We start from the raw sequence: 16,929 nt of genomic DNA on the forward strand, positions 1-16,929 counted from the left end.
GAGCATGAATGAATGAACATACTGGACAACAATTTTTTTCAAAAGTTTTGCTTCCTGAAAAGTTTTGGTGATTATGATAGATAGTTTCAAGCTGGACACAAAACAGAGCAAAACATGGAAAACCATTATAGAGACATCCAAAACCAAAACTTTAGTCAAGTACGATGATGAAAAACAGGGGCAAGAGATCATAAAACAAGAAATCGATAGCAAAATTCAGAGACAAAGTCTTTGCATGAATTCAAACAATCTAGAATGTTGCTAGTATTTTCACGTTGGTTTTTATAATGTCATGCTAGTGATGCGACTCAACAAGCCACGCCCCTAGCAACTACCATAACAACAGAAATATAATATAGCAGTACCCGTACCAAAACGAGATCATGCCAAAATAAAGTATACAGTAATCCCTCGCTATATCGCGCTTCGCCTTTCGCGGCTTCACTCCATCGCGGATTTTATATGTAAGCATATTTAAATATATATCGCGGATTTTTCGCTGCTTCGCGGGTTTCTGAGGACAATGGGTCTTTTAATTTCTGGTACATGCTTCCTCAGTTGGTTTGCCCAGTTGATTTCATACAAGGGACGCTATTGGCAGATGGCTGAGAAGCTACCCAACTTACTTTTCTTTCTCTCTCTCTCTCTTGCGCTATCTGTGATCCTGACGTAAGAGGATTGAGCAGGGGGGCTGTTCGCACACCTAGACGATACGGACGCTTGTCTGAAAATGCTGAAAGATTATCTTCACGTTGCTACCTTCTGTGTGCAGCTTTTAACTATGCTGCATGGTGCTTCGCATACTTAAAAGCTCAAAGGGCACATATTGATTTTTTTATCTGTCTCTCTCTCTCTGTCTGCTCCTGACGGAGGGGGTGTGAGCTGCCGCCTTCAACAGCTGTGTGCCGCGGTGCTTCGCATACTTACAAGCCAAACAGCCCTATTGATTTGTTTGCTCCTTTGAAGAGGAAGATATGTTTGCATTCTTTTAATTGTGAGACTGAACTGTCATCTCTGTCTTGTCATTGAGCACAGTTTAAACTTTTGAAAAAGAGACAAATGTTTGTTTGCAGTGTTTGAATAACGTTCCTGTCTCTCTACAACCTCCTGTGTTTCTGCGCAAATCTGTAACCCAAGCATGACAATATAAAAATAACCATTTAAACATATGGTTTCTACTTCGCGGATTTTCTTATTTCGCGGGTGGCTCTGGAACGCAACCCCCGCGATGGAGGAGGGATTACTGTATATAATTTTAAACGGTCTGAAATATTCAACAAGGAGAGATTTTGACATTAGAACTGTAGTCTCCATAGTTAAAAAACCCATGTCCATCTATAAAAGTCTGAGCAAAAATTACAGAAATAAATTTTGAAAATAAGGTGAATCATAACAGTATTCTGTTTCTGTCACCTTTCAGGTGGACAAGCTGAGCTATTTAGTGACGTTATAGTTAGGGTGTCTTGCAAGGGACTGTTTGTCCCTCCAAGAATTTCTTCCATCCTTGTGCCAAGTGCATCTGGGATCTTTCACTGAAATAAGAAAATTAATGACACCCATGACCCTGGATTGGATTAAGCAGATTTAATTATGTTAGAAAGATAATGAAAATTAAATTATTTCAAAAATCTGTCCTAGACATGGCTTCACTGTGCCCTCTGCTGGTCATTTCGTTGTACTACACCCTGAGGAATTTCTTGTAGTTCAGCTAAATGAGTTTCATTGACTCAACTCAGATCACTTGCCAGCCTTACATGTTATTAGAACAGGACAAAATAATGTCTTGATTGTATTAATGACAGTAGTAGGGCTTCAAAGATGCTATTACTTCTTGTATACCAACATGCTTTCAGCATTTCCAGATTGAGGAGCTATCTGTGTTGTGTTTGATTCAGACTTCAGTGGATTTCTGTATAAGATACCCATTTGTTTTTATGAGCTAAATACAAGCTGGCGCGCTCTTTGCCACTCATAGACTGCCCTTGTGTAAATGTAAGCCACTTTTTTGTTTTTGCCCTGCAATGATCTACCCCAGTATACTCTTACTATGCACCATTGTTGGCTGAACAGTGAAATCTTTACTCTGCTGTTATAGAGTATACAATTAGCATAGATAGATAGATAGATAGATAGATAGATAGATAGATAGATAGATAGATAGATAGATAGATAGATAGATAGATAGATAGATGGATAGATAGATAGATAGATAGATAGATAGATAGATAGATAGATAGATAGATAGATAGATAGATAGATAGATAGATAGATAGATAGATAGATAGATAGATAGATAGAGTGACCTCCATAATGTTTATAACAAAGACATATTTGTGTCTGATGTCCCGCTCTGCTTCACAGTTTTAAATTACAACTCAGACAGTTCAGATGTGATTAAAGTGCACATTGTAGACTTGAAGGATGCTTTCATACACTTCAGTCACACCATGTAAAAATGACAACACTTTTTTATACATGGTCCCTCATTTCAGGGCAGCGTAATCAGTCAGTCTGTCACGGGGGTCTGCTTGAGCCTATCCCAGCTAGCTTAGGGCACAAGACAGGAACAAAGCCTAGACAGGACACTGGGCAGTGTAATTTTTGGGACAATTGGCATCATATGTGTCTGTGATTACTCAGAGGTGTTTCTTTGCTTCATTAGTGCAGGCATAAGATTTTTATTTGTCCCGAGGGGAAATGTGCATGAAACAACAGCCAAAAATGTAACTCGGATATGTTACAGATTAATCATTAGGAAGGTCAATTCTTGGAGCTGTTTGCAAATCTAGTAGGTGGGCAGATCACAAAAAGAAAAGGGCACACATTTTAGGGATACGTTTGACTTAAAGAAAAGTGGGTATGTAGCCAGTGAAGAAGGAACAAAATAGGGTGGTCCCAAGGAATGTGCAACCCATATTTAACAACTTGAAAGCATCAAAACAAAAAATTGTGGGGCTCCCTGAAAGTAAATTTTAACAATACATTATCTACTATATAATGCAATGCTAAGGTCCGTGTGCCCAGTCTGTCTGAATAATCTGATTGGTTAGTTTAGCTTTGGTGTGATTGGTCACTTTGGCTTTGGTGATGCAATGAAAGAGGAAGTGTGAATGTGAGGCGCACAAAGACAAGTAAAGGAGTTATGAGGCAATCTGAGGGAGTCGTGTCCAAAGACAGCAAGTATAAAACCAGATAGGAGGCGAGAAAATAAGGACAGAGTCTGAGATGAAGGCCTTAGTGGACCACACTCAAAAAGTGGCGACGCCGGTGAAGAGGAGTTCACACACACGCAAATACAGGAGAAAGGCGCTGAAGGCACACGTAGGGCAAGAGATAGTACATTTTCTTTAATTATACTATCACCTGTCTGTAACATGTAGCATGGCTCTTTCCAAAGTCAGCTGAGAGATGTAGTTACACCACTATGTCCTGGGTCTACCACAGGGTCTCCACCCAGTGGATATATCTGGAGCAGAAGTTGCCCAGGGGGCATCCTTACAACATTCCCACACCACCTCAATTGACTCTTCTTGATCCAGAGGAGCAGAAACTCTACTCTGAGGCTCTCCCAAAACACTCGCCCTATCTGAGAGTGTCAGCCCAGCCACCCTAAGAAGAAACCTCCTTTCTGCCACTTGTACTTGCAATCTCATTCTTTCTGTCATTACCCGCAGCTCATGACCAGAGGTAAGGACAGGGATGTAGATAGACTGGGAAACTAAGAAGTTTGTCTTTAGATTCAGCTCCTGTTTCACAACTCTGTGAGCGAGAGAGAACCACGACCTCAGACATGAATATGCTGATCCTTACCATAACTGCTTCACACTCTTCAGTGAGTGCTCGAGTACATGGCGAAGGCCACAGTCAGATGAGGCAAACAGGACAAGATTACCTGCATAAAGCAATGATGCTATTCCTTAGCCTCCCAATGGGACACGCTCACATCCATGGCTGTGCCATTATATCCTATTCATGAAAACCACAAACAGGAGTGGTGACAAGACACAGCTTTGATGGAGTCTGACACCCACAGTGAACAAATTCAGCATAAGCAGGATATCAAACAAGATATGTGAAATACATGCTGTGAATGATCAGCCCCAACACAGACAGACACCAAATGTCCAAAAATCACACATGTTTATTTTCTTCCCAATCTTTAGCACAACACAATGCACAAACCCACAATGCTCAGTCCTTTCTCTTCTTCTCTCTTTATCGCTGCCTCTACTCCTCTCCTTGCAAGCTCGTTTGCCTCCCGACTCTGGCTTCCACGAATGGAGTGAGGTGGCCTCTGTTATACTGCACCCAGAAGTGCTCCATGTGCTCCCTGATCATCTTCTGGCAGCACTTCCGGGTGTAGCAGAAGTGATGCATACCAAGGCTCCAGAGGTGTCCAGGCACTCCCTGTCGGTGGCCACGATACAAACCAGGGGGGCTGCCCTCTCATGTCCTGGGGGAGGTATGGCTGTTGACATGTCCTCTCCCCCGGTCCTCTTCTCAGAAGTGTGTCCCGACCAGGCAAGGACCCCGGTCATTTGTCACAACACAATCAGACTAGAAAAGTTTGTAAATGAAATCCACAGTCTTGGACATTGTAGAGCTTGTTCTGGTGACTTATAACACATTGCGCCAAGATGTCATTCAATGCAACTTCTGAGACATTTCCCCCCAGGGAGATATTATCATGTCATAGTAACAGGTGCCCACATAATGGCATTCCCCACAAAAAACACAGAGAAATTCAAATCACGACATTAAATAAAATTAAAACTCTTTAAATGAAAACATAACATACAAACAAAAATCCCATGAGATGTTCAAAACCTTGGAAAAGGTTAAGTAAGAGTCTGAAAAAATGTAATCAGCCCAAAAACAAAATGACTACCAACTAACAAATTATAACAAGTGCCTTCTGTGCTCTTAAACAATTAGAGCTGCAGTGCTGGGTCAGATGGCATCGGAGCAAATTGATTCACGGCACACACTCACCTTAATCCCAATGTTTGCTAGTAACATTTCATTTATCTTAACTCTGCTCTGAAATAAAGAAAAGAACACAGATGTCTCTTGATATATACTGTATGATGGAGCATCTCCTAGTTCTTCTGCCTCCTAGCTCCACAAGTCTGGGTTCAAATCCCATTTGGAGTGCCTGAGGAGTTTGCCTGTTTTCCCCATATACTGTTTCTATTTTTTTCTGGGTTAGCCTAGTTTTCTTCCATTTATGACGTTAATTGGCTGTTCTAAATGGCCATCTTTGTGTGAATACGAATGGGAGTGTGGAGTGAACGGGTGCCATATGCTGCTGGGCTGCATTCCAGATCTCTTAAGCTGAAGGATGAAGTAGCAGTCAGTGGTGTGGAGTGGAATGTTTCTTTTCTAGCCAGCTGGCATGTTGGAGACATTTATTGTGAGCAGAAAACTGATTGGGATATGTGTGTGTTTTGTGGTGTAAAAGTGTCCAGGAAAGACACTTTAATCTCTAAGGGTTCTTTTTGTATTGGTGGACAAGTCAATACTGGAAATGCCTAAACTGTTAACCTTGATTCACACATGCGCCCTGCATAATTCAACATTCACTTGGCACAGATAAACTCGAATACAAAGCAAGAGTATCTACTTCGATACCTTACCAGGGGCTAGAAGCCATTCCACTCACGAGGTGTCCCTGCCAGGATTCACTTACATGTCAATCGGTCTTCAGATTGCTACCCCTGAAAGGGCTACACTTCAGAATGTCCCAGCAAAAGCCAGGAATGGCTACTCCTGTTGGACTGTTCACACAGTCTAGGAGAACCCAAGAGCTGATCACTATTCCTGACAGTACAATAGCTAAATGGACACAGTTTATTTCATTTATAATCATCAGTCATTATTAAATGCCTGTAAGCAATATGACAACTTTAGCAAAGCGATGCTCAAACTATTTCAGTCATTATGTTTATCTGAAGGAGAAACCAGGTGTAAATATTAGATATGAAAACTTACAACCTGAGCGATTCAAAACAGCAAGCTTCATTTCAGGTGGCTATGGCTTTGGTTGTTGCAGTCTTCGGTTTCTTAAACAAGTTGTGATGATTGGGAGCGAAGAGGCAGTCTGTAGATGGTAAAGTCACACCGAGTGGTCTTCTCTTTGGCAGTTGTTTCTCTCACTCCTCCTAGTCTTGGCAGTTATGATGTCTCTCTGGCTGTGCCTTTTTAAAATCCTTTGAATTTATAGGGTCTTGCTAACTGCCCCTTTTCACAACAAAACCCTCCCTTATATAAGATATTGCATCAGTGAAAGTGTGGGACAACTGATAAGCTCCCGTGGTCTGGTTGATTGTTAATTAAGATACTTTTGGCTGGACATGAAACATGTTCACCTTAAAGTCCCAAGCCTCCATTTCACATATTCCTACAAGAATAAACACTCTGGTCACTTTATCTAAGCTTAAACATTCTAATAAACTATGACACTCTTTAACAATGTATGCTTATTTTACCAGAATTCCTGTCTATGTCTGTTTTACATACACCCCAGAATTTTATCTACTTCCAAAATTTGACAGTCTTGTGGAACTGCCTCATGAATATTAATGAGATGATGAGGTCATTTTACCTGCTTACTCTTTCAGTTACAGAACATTTCCCACATAAGCACTAAGCCTACAACTTAAGAGTAATTATCTAAATAATTGTAAAATAAAAACAGACTGAAATAAAGCACACAGATTAAATATTATGAGTCCTATTTAGCATACTGTAAAAGTTCAGTTTTCCAACAGCATTGTTTAATAAAGGTGGCACGGTGGCACAGTGGTAGCACTGCTGCCTCACAGTTAGGAGACCCGGGTCCTCCCTGCGTGGAGTTTGCATGTTCTCCCCGTGTCTACGTGGGTTTCCTCCCACAGTCCAAAGACATGCAGGTTAGGTGGATTGGCGATTCTAAATTGGCCCTAGTGTGTGTCCTGCGGTGGGTTGGCACCCTGCCCGGGATTGGTGCCCTGTGTTGGCTGGGATTGGCTCCAGCAGACCCCTGTGTTCAGATTCAGCAGTTTGGAAAATGGATGGATTGTTTAATAATGTGCTGTACATAAGCGTTGGCTACAAGTATCTGGATGTGCTCCATGTGCCCGTGTTTTGTCTTTTTCTGCTTGATGCAATTTAAGTGTCATTTCTCAACCTGCACCTCATTACATTTAAAGAAGATTAAATTTGATAATAAAAGACTAAAAGCATTAGAATATTAGTATAAAGTGAATCACAGAGTTGGCCCTCTTCTGTCTCTGTCTCTGTCAGTATGCTCCTGTCAATGTCACAGCTCTAGATTGGAGCCAACTCAGCAAGAAGGAGTGCCTGAAATATGGTGGCAGCCTCGTGGGCAAGTCCTGCAAATACGTTCCTGACTTGGCACTTATGTCTTTCATCCTCTTCTTTGGGACATACACCATGACCATCACCCTCAAGAAGTTTAAGTTCAGTCGCTACTTCCCAACCAAGGTAAGTGGTGTTTCAAACATGGCCTGATGCTCCTTCTGTTTGTGACAATTCAATGCTCTTGATTCATTCTCAGAACAAAGGGAATCAGTTCTGTTCTAATCAACTAGGCATCAACTAGGTATCTTGGGTGGGGAGAACAGCTTTGTGGTGCTCCTGCTGCCATCTTGTGCAGCTTTTTGCTTGCATGGTGGGCCTCGTTCTTGATGTTTTTCAGAGTGAGAATCTGAGCTTCCTTATCACACTGCCTGATCTGTCGTGTCAGGCTTGTCCAGAGAAGCACATTGTGCTCCTTTTTTATTCATTGCATGTCCCTGTAATTGCCCTTTGCTGACTTATCATCTACCTAATGTCTTCAACATATATTCTGTCTTTTTAGTCTTTACCTCTGCTCCTGTTTAGTAATGTTAGTATCACCTATTGCATTGACTTAACTGTTCAGTTCAGTCACTTTCTATTCATTTGTTAATCTCCCATTTCCTTTGCCTCTTTTCTAAACTACTCTTTTATCAAATTTCATATCTCTTACACATCTTTCTTCATTCACTACCACATCTCCTGCTCACTTTCTGTTTTCCACCTATAGCAAATCTTCTCCCCATTGGAAGTTTTCACATTTTATTGTACAGCTTTTTATCACAGTGGGTTTAATTTGGATTTTTATTGACAACAGAAAAAGATTCTTTAAATAAGCTTGATATTTTACAAGTCAAAGTTATTTCTTGACAAATGTTGTGTATATGCATTTGCCATGTGAAATTATGTTCTAAAGTTAAGCACTTTCTATAAACTAAAAAAAAATGCACTGGTGCTTTCCAATGGAGGGTATGAGGGTATGGAGCACAGAGGAAAAGCTTACAAACGTACCAAGGGCGTCCATTTCTCAGGCAAAGACAGTTCTCAAGCATTGATCTGCGCTTTCCATGTATCTGACATGTTTGTAACAAGAAAAGGGATCTGGAAGTAATCATTTGATTGCATATTTTAGGTACCGTTTTTCTCATGGTGAGGGTACATCTTCTATTTGCTTGTGTGAGAGAGAGAGAGGTTAGGAGCACACGCTAATACAGCGCATTGCTGCACCCACCACATGACAAACCAACTCAGGATCCCAGATTAGGACCTGAGTGCATCCATGCAATGGGTGACACCTCAGCACCACACTAGTTCTGATGGTGCTTGTGTGAGTTCTCACATAAATACTGAAGAACATCCAAACAGAACTAACCACGTGGCACAGTGATTTGGTCTTTTGAAAAGAAAATAACACCAGGGGGCGAAAGGTTACACTGCACATTTTTTTCAAAAGTCTTGCTTCCTTTTGCTGATTGTGACAGGTACCTACTGGGTATGCACAAATATAGTTTTGGTTTTACTGCATCACGTAGGAACTCTGAGAAATAGACATTTATATGTTTACTGACAATAACGTATTTAGTCACGTTTATGTTTCGCATAAGCTATTAAATTCAACAGAATTAAAAGTGTTTTGCTCCTGATTTTCTTTTGTATTCAATGTCTGGTGCATCACGTTGCAGTGTCCAACAGTAGTCAGCAAGCATTGACGGATTCCAGTTGCCCTGGTATCGTTTCTCCATCGTAGCAATGTCCTGGTGAAACCTTTCACTGTTCGTCACTGACAGCACTGAGATTTGCAGGGAAGAAGTCCAAGTGTGAGTGGAGGAAATGAATCTCGAGTGACATGTTGCACTTCATTGTCTTGTATGCTTTGAGAAGTTTGTCTACCACCAGCTGAATGGAGTTTGGGGCTCTGTAATTGCCCAGAAAATTGTCAACAGGCAATTGCTTTCCAGGCAATTTTTTTCCGGCCCAACTAACAGATCTTCAAACCATTTGTCACTCATAACATGTCTGATTTGGGGGCCAACAAAAATGCCCTCTTTGATCTTGACGTCAGTTATTCTTGGAAACATCTGTCTTAAACAACGAAAACCTTCACCGTCCTTGTTCAATGCTTTCACAAAATTCTTCATGAGTCTCAGTTTTATGTGAAGAGGAGGCAAAAATATCTTTGCCAGGTCGACAAGCGATTCATGTGCCACATTTTTCTCTCCTGGAACTAACTTTTTATGGAGTGGCCAGTTCTGTCGAGAATAGTGCGACTCTTTGGCATGGTTGTCCCATTCACAGATGAAACAACAGTACTTTGTAAAGCCGAGCACCGACTTTAAGATCTCCACAGATATTCCAGTTGTACCTGCTATACTGGACCTGCTACAGCAACAGTACCATATTCTCATACGTTTCTTTCATGTGTGCTGCATAGCCAACAGGTACTGAAGGATAAATGTTGCCATTGTGTAGCAGAACAGCTTTCCGGCTTAACATTGACGAATCAATGAAGAGACGCCACTCTTCCGGGTTGTGATCACAACCCAAGGCCGAGAACAATCCTTCAGTGTCACAACAGAAACAGAGACTGTCGATTTGTGCAAAAAATGTGGTTATATCATGATGTCGGCCTCGAAACACAGAAATTTCCATACCTGGTGACAGCAAACACCATTCCTACAGTCTCAAACCCAGCAGCTCGGCTTTTGCTTTTGACAGACCCAAATCTCTGAGCAAATCGTTCAATTCGGACTGTGTTATCAGATGTGGATCGCCAGATGAGCACAGTTCAAAATCCAGGTCAATGTCACTGTCAGCACCCTGCATTGCAGATTCTTCATCTGGTTCGTCTAAGGTCCAATCCTCTGGTGGTTTCGGTATTGGAAGACTGTCGTCATGTAGCATGGGTCTCATTGCTGAAGGCAGATTAGGATATTCATTTGACTTCTTGTTTTTGGCAGAGAAACCAGACACATTAGTCAAACAGAAGTAACAGTCCATCACATGGTCTTTCTGTTCTCGACGTATCATCGGAACAGCAAGCGGCATCGTCTTTCGAGTGCCTCTGAGCCAGGCTCTCAGACTGACAGCACATGTCACACAGCAAATGTGAGGCGCACATTCCTTGTCTTGATCACCAATTTTGCAGCCGAAATACAGATGATAAGCTTTCTTCATAAGAGCAGTCATCTAACGTCCCAAGTGTATATTCGCCATAGATATAGCAGAATGTATCGCGGCTGCTACGACATTGACGAGACATATCGCCCAACACCAAAACCTCTATAGCATCAAGCTTACTTACTGTTAAATTGCTACAGATACTATACTTTACTATACTGATACTATACATACACACTGACTATCTATATTTACCAAATGAGCAGGAACGGTGTATGCTAGCCACCTTTATAGCATGCTGAGACAGCGTCAAGCTCGTTCAGACCTGCCCAGGCATGGCCAGGATGTCAACTTCTACAGAACAGCTTCCAACCTGGCCTGATTCTATTCCTGGACATGCCAAGGCTGCACAAACCGTTGTTGGTAAGTCACTTACGGGAGCGAAAATGTTTGGATACAAATATAAGAAAAAATCATGACAAAACTGAATATTTCTCTGAAACAATACGTGATGGGTAAATTTTGATGTGAAATTCATCATCAGCACCCAAAAATCTATAAGAAACACCCAACAGTTGTTGTGCAGTGTTATTGGAAGATTAAATCCTATTTTATACTTGACCAATCTGCAATAAACGAAAATGACATCAGATTTGGAAACATGCATCTGCTCATCATGTAGGTTGTCTGCTCGTGAGAGTATTACACTCAGCCTTCCTTCACCACTTTTGGTCAATAGGCCTAACACTCCACCTTGTCCTCACTGTCCTCTTACATCTGCAAAGCCTCACATCCTCTACCTTGACATTGTTATTTATGTGACATGGATCAAAGTTTAGGGCATGGGTGGGCAAAGTCAGTTCTGGAGGGCTGCAGTGGTTGCAGGTTTTTGTTCCAACCCAGTTGCTTAATTAAAATCCTTGTCAATTATTTAATCACATGGCTTGCTAGTGCTTTAACTCTGCCATGTCAAGTCATTCTCATATCCTAGATTTTTGTTTCCTTTCTAAGGATATCATCCAAATGATTTGAAGTCTAAAACAGACGACTTATTCTCAGTGCTTCACTTTTTTCTCTTCACTTTCCTTCCAAGTATTTAATTAAACCAAATAGTGCATGATAAATACACACAGGTGTAAATGGAAACAAGCTAAATGGAGAAATGCTGGTTTCTTTTGTCATTTGCATCTTATTGCTAATAAGGAGCAATTAAAAACCAAGAATACAGCTGTTTAATACTAAAGTAAGTAATAAGGGTTCAAAATGTTAACGAGCGAGACAACTAAAGTGATGCAGAAGTGCTTCTTATTAAGCAATTGGGTTGGAACAAAAACCTGCAGCCACTGCGGCCCTCCAGGACTGAATCTGCCCACCCCTGCTCTAGGAGAATATCAATGTGCCAATCAAATGGACAGCAACAAGTAGAAATATGTTGTGGCAGAAAGCCAGGGCCTTTGCCTGGCCGGAAGGACCAGGGGAGAGAACATGCTCAGTGCATTATATCCCCTGGAGCACTAGAAGGCAGCCCTCCCCCCGGGTTACAGCGGTGCCTCAGATTCCTACAGGGCTTCATGGGAGATGGAGTTCAGTACAGCACTGTTGGGTTCCGTGGATGCCACCAGGGGGTGCTGTGGGGACTGTGGAGCCATATCTCATTGGGCTTCCACCTCATGCTAACGGGCCACTGGAAGTGCCCCAGATGCATCATAAAAGAAGCCCGCTGCCTTCTTTGCTGGGGCCAAAGTTGGGAGGTAGAGGACGAAGCTTGCTGGAAGAGGAGAGAAGGCGGAGAGAAGGAGAGCAAGAGAGAAAGACAAAGATAAGAAGACAAAGTATTGTGTGCTGTGTTATTCTTGTGCTTTGCCCTGTGACTGTGCTGTGGGAAAGTGTTTCCCACTGAATAAAGCCTGTGTGGTACTTGTGGAACTTGTGTCCGCGTCTGTTTGCGTCTGGTGTTGGGGAGCTTAGCGCCCCCTGCAGGCCACAGTGTTTTGTGGTACGGTGTGTGCACCGGCTTCTCGTGGTAAGTATAAACCAGGCTTAAGTGCTGACCTATCACAAATGGCTGGTCTTCTTTTAAAATGCCTGAATCTCACAATATTTACATTTTAAGCTATTATACAATGCATACACAATTACAAGATGCATATCAATATTCAACAACTGTCTTGGCTTGAAAAATGGCTGCATTTGGTAAGTTTTTAAGCTTTTCTGTCATGCCCCATAGTCTACAATGTAAAGCACCAGTACAGGTAAGATATTTTTTTAATTTACAGAAACTTTAGAATATAATTTTGCATGGCAAATGAATATTCTGTACAGTATACCACGTTTGTGAAAAAAAACTTTGACTTGAAAAATACCAAACTTATTCTTTAATGTTAAAGGGAAAACAAATCTCTGCAAAGTGAGCTAAATTAATTACAAATATGAGGATCAATGTTGGGCAGTATGGTGGTTTTTGCCCCAGGTGGCCTCTGTGTAGAGGTTGCATGTTCTTCCTAATTCTGCGTGGGTTACCTTTGAGTGTTCCGTTTTCTTCCCACACTCCAAAGACATGACGGTTAGGTGGGTTGGCATTGCTAAACTGTCTCTAGTGTGTGTGTGTGTGTGTGTGTGTGTGTGTGTGCATGCGTGTGTGGGTGTGTGTGTTCAATAGCGATGGACTGCCGCCCTGTCTGGTGGTTGTTTCTGCCTTGTGCCTAATGTCTGCTGGAGGCAAGATCAGCGTGAAAGGCCCATTTAAATCCACTATGGCTCAGTGTTGTACAATAAAATAATGTGAAAGCTTCCATGATGGTAAATACTTTTTACAGGCTCTGATTTCCTGTCCTTTACTCATTTCTTCATTGCCATTTTATTAGTTTTATTGGCCCTGTAAGTTCCTCATGTTTGTCACCTCTACTCCACATACTTTCTCTTCTCCTCCAAACCTGCCTTATTACAAAGTGCCCTCTGTATCTCCCCCAAAACCCTCACCTTCTTTGTCTTTCCCAGTTCCGCTCCCTGGTCAGTGACTTTGCCATTATCCTTTCCATCCTGTTGTTCTGTGGCCTGGATGCAATCGTGGATCTGGAAACTCCCAAACTGCATGTCCCTACACAGATCAAGGTTTGTTGGCACTTTCCCTTCTGTTTCGTTTTTTTTTTTTATTTTCTTCCTAGCTAAAGGGGGTCTTGCGCCAGTGTCCGGCAGATAGGGAGTTTGACTGCTCTGACCATTGAGGAGGTTTGTCATTTCAGGCTTTAATATTTTTGAAATGGGTCAGCTTCATCTAATTAGTGTAATAAATCCTTAACTGTAAAACATAACAAGCCACATGTCTATAACTCACCAACATTTCATTTCCACCATCATTCTCTTGTTTTATTAAAGATAGCATCAGGTCTGCTTTTCCAAATTAATATTTTCTTTTCCTAACTACAAAATAAGAAAATATTTTCACCCATGAGAACAGTCCATTCCACCCATAACAACTTATTAATTCACATTCACCTCAGTTGAGATTTACCACATTCCAAGGTTTTACAATTAACAATGCAGCTTGGGATCTGGCCTCATATATGGAAGAGTTTTCTAGCATTTGTCTGACTTTTAGTTCTAACTAGCTCCTGTTCTGTTTTATATCCTACATTTTTAATAGTAACTGCTGACCTCAGATCTGTTTAACATATTTCTAATGTTATTCTGGATACTTTGTAGAAGACACAGGTTGTTCTCAGTCTGTCCTTGAATACAAAATAAGTACAAGGAGGACAAATATATGCAAAGAAATGACTTCTTAAAAATAACAAAATTGAGGGCAAACACCAGGAGTAATAAATAATCCACCTTAATAAAAGGATAAGTGTCTGTGTGTCTGTATATCTGTATGTCCATCCAGTTGCTATGTCTCTGTCATTCCAACAGTTGGTGCATCACAAACATTAACACTGATTTTACAAATCCCATACCAAACAGCATACAACAGTGACATATGCATTGTATTTGTCATTCCAACAAAGGGTGTAGCACATACATTTACAGTAATGCATTTTATTATTACAAATGTTTTGATGCACCATCTGTTCGAATGACAAGTGCAATGCATTTTATTACTTCATACATGACAAAATACATTCCAATAGATGGTGCACTGCAGATGTTAATGCTGAGGTCTACGTTGATTACATAGATTTCAACTTGTCTGGGTTGCACAGCTAGTCTTTATATATAAAATGCTAAGAGCAGTCTGTCATGCAAAAACTCACAAACCACTAGGCCTTGAACCTTGATCTTGGTCTTAATTGAGAGCTTATGCTGCAGTACGCATAACACAACCCATGAACTGGACGTGCAGGCTACCTCAGCCATGTAAGCACACTTCAGAGCCTTTTCAGGCACAGTAACATGCAAAGCCTGACAGGAACAACATACCTATGTGGGCATGCGCTACGACTCACAGGAAATGAACATCAGTGACATCTGCTGACAATGAGGCCTGTTACACAGGCCAGTCAGATGCCCTACATACCTTTAAGTCGTGATAAACACAGCTTGCAACTTCAGCTTGGTGTCAAGCCAAAGGCAGGAGCTGTTTCACTAATGAAGACCAAGAAACAATGAGATGGTGGGACAAAGCAAGTGGTCAGTCTGAATACAGAATCATTGATCCAGGACAAGAAGACCAGAAAAGTTAACTGCTCAGTGTCAGAGTGGCAGGGTTTTCCCTGCCTTAGTCAGGAGGGTAGTAGAAGTGGGCATGCTGGTGTCTTAGCAGGACTGGACCAAAGAACAATTCCTCACAGGGAGGCCAGTGTGTTAGAAAGGCAGAGGGAGTCAACCTGGCACTGCAATACAATAGATGGCAGCATCCCTAGGTGACACTACCAGTATGGACATCCACAAGGCATGCTGGGAACTTTAGTCCCATGGGACAGCCCTGTTATGTTTGAGGGGTGTCACCAGTGGGTTCTCTGGAGATATATGATCCCTACTTTCAGGGACTTCTGCTTGACCCATAAGTTCTTCCAACAGGCTATCCTCTAGCACTGGAAGTACTCCCAGGTTTAAGATAATAGAAGCCTCTCAATCTGATCCAGGTGAGTTGGAATCAGGTGTAGAGGACAGACCTAGCTCACCTGGGAGGAGTGAAGGAGGAGAAGAAAGAAAGAGAGAATTGTGGCTGTGCAAATGGTGTTGAGAAGCCTTTTGTAAGGCATTGGATATTAATTTGAGTCTAGAGTTGTGGCTGAGTTTTGGGGTGTTTCAATGCCCCCTACAGGTCACAGAGTGTACCCAATTCTTATTATCAGGGTCCCCTGAGGTCCTGCTTTTGACGTGTGGCAGTCCCTCTGCTTTACAATCTCAGGTTACCGCAGGTTTAAACTTTCATCTCATTCAGTTTTACTTTACAGATTAATCACATAAACCCATTTAGACTTGACCTCCACAACCATTCTTAGAATCTGTTTTGAATAAAAAGTTTTTTGTTACACAAACTGCTATCATTTTGTTCAATTACTTGTTTAGCCAATTATCACACCAGAGCCTTTTTCATTTTCTCAGCTTCGTTTGCAGGTTCCATAAGAAACCTGATTCTTCTGCTCTCAGGAATACACTTCCATGTTAATCCTGATGCTTTGTTTTCTAATCTAAACTGTAAGGGCTTTATCTTGTTGTGTGTTATCATTCATTGAGATTTCATGCTTAAAATAACTCAGCAGCATGACCTTTGTGTAGAGTTTCTGTGCACTGCCATCCTGGCTCTGAATCACTCGGGGACAGTTATATAAGTGCTGACAACTGAGGACCTCTAGAGGCCAAGTTCTGCAACACATGAATTATGTTCAAGTGCTGCCGCCATTATATACGCCTGTTTTGATTCTCAAGTTCTCATTGTTTCTTGCTCTGTTTTGTTGTAAATCCCCTTTTCACTTTGCTCTTATTTTCCATGGTACCTAATGGATTTTACTTTTTAACTTTCTCCGCCCTCTGCTTCTGTTATTATTTCTATCACCTGCCACCCTTCCTTGTGTCTTCATGTTTTCTCTTCACTGTATTCAATCTATTGTTACTTTGGATTTTTGAGGTTTTCCACCTGGTTTCTTTTTGTCTGCTACCATCTCCTTTCATTGTCATCTATATTTTTCTTTTATGGCCCTAATTCAGAGACCCCCCCCCCCCCCCCACCCCCCACCCCCCCCGGTTCCTCATCTATTACTCCTAAAGCACATTTATTTTCTATCACTTTTTGCCTGCTCGCCTTTGTTTCAGTATCTCCCCCTTTAATTATCTTTCTGCTTCTCTGTATTTTTTCCTTTTCCTCTTTCTCTGGATTTATCCAAATCTCCAGATGCGCAAGCTAATCAGTGATTTCTCAATCTTCATGTCCATAATGGTGTTTGTCGGCTTGGACATGCTGGTGGGACTCGGTACTGCAAAATTGACTGTGCCCACAGATTTCAAGGTAATGGTCTCGTCTTGCCTGCTCTT

The 16,929-nt window shown here is 41.6% G+C and overlaps 1 protein-coding gene across 1 annotated transcript in view; it reads left to right on the plus strand.

Moving 5' to 3' along the window:
- Positions 1–16,929, plus strand: part of slc4a5a (solute carrier family 4 member 5a) — a 154,558-nt gene that overhangs the window by 117,245 nt on the left and 20,384 nt on the right. The window contains 2 exon segments of the mRNA XM_051928758.1: positions 7,285–7,485; positions 13,453–13,566. Coding sequence (XP_051784718.1) covers positions 7,285–7,485; positions 13,453–13,566 — 315 coding nt within the window.

This window comes from Erpetoichthys calabaricus, chromosome 1 (assembly GCF_900747795.2).
Source record: "Erpetoichthys calabaricus chromosome 1, fErpCal1.3, whole genome shotgun sequence".
NCBI lineage: Eukaryota > Metazoa > Chordata > Cladistia > Polypteriformes > Polypteridae > Erpetoichthys > Erpetoichthys calabaricus.